Genomic DNA, 2,885 nt, shown 5'->3' with positions numbered 1-2,885 from the left:
ACCCAAATGGGATTTAACACATACACAGATAGACACATTACTGAAACAGCACACACAACAGAAAGCTTTAGAGGCATTCTGTTTTGTCTTGATTTTGTCTTGCCTACCGTTTTTGCTCAGCAAGAGTCAGTACAACCTGTTTAAGGCTGCTATTACAAAAGAGCAACTAGAAGCAGCACAATCATATTCTAACAGAGGGCAATGAGTTTCCAGCCCCAAGTTCAGAGCTTACCTTGTTTTTATAATAGTTGGTATGGATTCTAGCTAGACTCTCGTACATTTCATCACAGGTCACGGGATCAGCAATCTACAAGAAAACAGATTCTTCCTGGAATGTCCATAACAAAATGTGCACCCAACAGAGATTGTTACTGATGTTTTAGACAAAGAAATTACCATATATATGCCAGTTCTGACCTACATACCTATTTATGTACCTACATACCCATTTTGACCCAAGTCAAAAATGAAGTCATCTAGTCTAACACATTACTCCAAAGAAGATTGTCAGTTAGTTCCCCATGGATCAGTCTACACAATCCCATGTACCACATATCATAAAAAGAGAGATGTACTGCCAGGAGGTGCTTGCATAGTACCTAGTTCCAGATGGTGCTAGCAAGTAAGTTTAACTACACACAACAGGAAAAGATAATAAAAACCCAAGGTCACTAGCCACACTCTATAAATACAGCAAATCAATAACTAAACCTCATCTTCTTTAATGGTCATAACTCCAATGTCTCTAGCTGTGGCTTAGATGCACCAGAGAAGTGGATAAAGCAGATCAGAGGGTCATATGCAGGCATGGAGACAGAATTAATGTCAAAGTAAAAAACTGTTTAACTTACGCATTAGTTTATAACTTAATATTATTGTTTTGGCTTCGAGTGACACAAAATGAATACTTAAAATAGAGACTTTTGTGACTAAGATGAATTTCTGGAGGAGAAACAGGATGTAATTACCAGAATGATCACTGGCTATGCAGGAATTCATTCCCTAAATAATGTCCTCTTGGAAAACAATCTTCTAGTGAGAAAATTATGCGTCAGAATATTATACAAGGACTCATCTTTCACAGCATCAGATATTGGCCAATGCTTACTTCAGGAAAATGGAGCAGACAGCCAGCACAATCTCCTTTACATATTTTTGTATTCATATTGAAAAATCCTTATAGTATTACAGTGATTAAAGGGGAAGCAGAAATGGTATTTCAAAAAAAGAAAAGAAAATACTGCATCACATCTCATCACACATGAATAAAACTGAAATTACACTTACTTTTTATAGCTCCAGTTCTGTTCTGTGTGCATTCCTCCTAAAATTTGGTGGTAAATTTCTCTTTATTGTATGTATGTTATACATACAAAATGATACCAGTGCTTAAGTATCAATTTATATGTTTTAAAACTACATAGTAACTTTGGGAAGTTAGTGTGGAAGTGAGTTTTTCTCAGCATGATAGAAAAGTGCCTTCTGAAATGCATGCAGAAGACTTTTCCAGTGACATAAGTAACAACCATTTTCTGCGCTACTCTCAGGACAATCAAAAGATGTTGGATCTTGTGTCATTAACACAAGTATACTTTCCCACAGAGTATACTTTCCCACAAAGAGTCCATTGCATGCTGATGTACTGTGACAATGGATACTCATATGCAGTCCCAGGACTGGGGAAAATACTCCTACTCTTAATGAGATAAGCAACCAAAGACATGTCTATCCAGCAAACTGTCCTTGGTCCAGGCTACATGCCATAGTACACAAAAGGTAACACAAAATGTATCCCCCACAGCTTTGCAGAGAAGAAAACCATGACTTGTCTCTTAAAAGTCAGGAGAACAGCAGAAAACTAATCCACAAAAACTGGTAGCAGGATGCCTGAACCAGTACCACATTGGAAGGCAAAAGAAACCTGGCAATTTTTGAATAAACCAGAGATGTCAATGACACTAAGCACTGGCTGGCCATAAATAGCTAAAGCCCTTCCTGAGATTACTGAAAATAACTCATTCTTTTTGTCTCAGTGCCTGCTACTCAACTTACCAGGCCCTACAACTAAGCATCCCACTGGCCCTCACCACGGGTGACTGTATGACAAAACTTCTAAAACTGAAGCAATTCTGTGTAAAAACCTTTTGGAAGCCCAACTTTAACATCACAGACATGTTTTTCCCCACTAGATGCAGCCACAAGAGGGAGACACAGCTTTTCTCAAAATTCCCTCCTGACGAGTTGAAGAGACTGTGCGATCTTCCTATTCAAATAAGGATCTGCCAGCCTACTGGGAGTTGTAGTTGGGCCAAACTGCCTCTCTTGCTTCAGAATCCAGAAGCAGTGGACCTGTGACAACTACTATGGGTCAAATCACGAATATTATGCGTGCCTGAAGCACCTTCCCCGCTGCACCAGTCCACGTGCTTTGCCACCTTAGCTGCATTTGTCTTTGCTAGATGCCTGCGAGGGAGGCGACCCCCATTTAACAGGCAAGAAAATAAAGGACCCGTCAGACTCTCGCCCCTCCCTGTTATAAAGCTGATTCTGCATCTTGAGGGGACGAACAAGAATATGAACTGAGAAACATTTGCAACCACAATCCTTTACGCCCTTACTTGAGAGCAAGCCCCACTGAAGAAACATCAAAGGCCCCAGCTCTCCTCCTCCTGTCCCCTGATCACCCCCACCTGCGTGTTCTCTCCCTCTCGGAAGGCCTGGGCCACCCGCTGCCGCAAGAAGGTGCCCAAGTCACGCCCACGTTTCGTTTCCTCCACGGGCCACTCCTCACAGAGCTTCAAGAAGCGCCGGTAGCGCGTCACCGCCATCTTGGGCAGTGCGTCCCCGTCACCACTAGCAGGAGGCTCACGTGGTCTTAGCTCCGC

At 41.8% G+C, this 2,885-nt stretch overlaps 1 protein-coding gene across 1 annotated transcript; it reads right to left on the bottom strand.

Annotated features, from left to right (window-relative positions):
- Nucleotides 1-232: 232 nt before the first annotated feature.
- LOC107124996 (ubiquinol-cytochrome-c reductase complex assembly factor 2-like) lies at nucleotides 233-2,869 on the bottom strand (the record flags this gene model as incomplete). The annotated part of the gene is made up of 2 exons (XM_015428474.1): nucleotides 2,691-2,869; nucleotides 233-307 (listed from the first exon to the last, which is right to left on the bottom strand). Coding segments are annotated over exons 1-2 (213 nt in total), but the record flags the coding sequence as incomplete, so codon positions are not given.
- Nucleotides 2,870-2,885: the final 16 nt, after the last annotated feature.

This window comes from Gekko japonicus, unplaced genomic scaffold (assembly GCF_001447785.1).
Source record: "Gekko japonicus isolate JY-2015 unplaced genomic scaffold, Gekko_japonicus_V1.1 scaffold13211, whole genome shotgun sequence".
Classification (NCBI taxonomy): domain Eukaryota; kingdom Metazoa; phylum Chordata; class Lepidosauria; order Squamata; family Gekkonidae; genus Gekko; species Gekko japonicus.
Note: the sequence above shows the minus strand (reverse complement) of the source record. Positions and strands in the feature narration are given on the sequence as shown.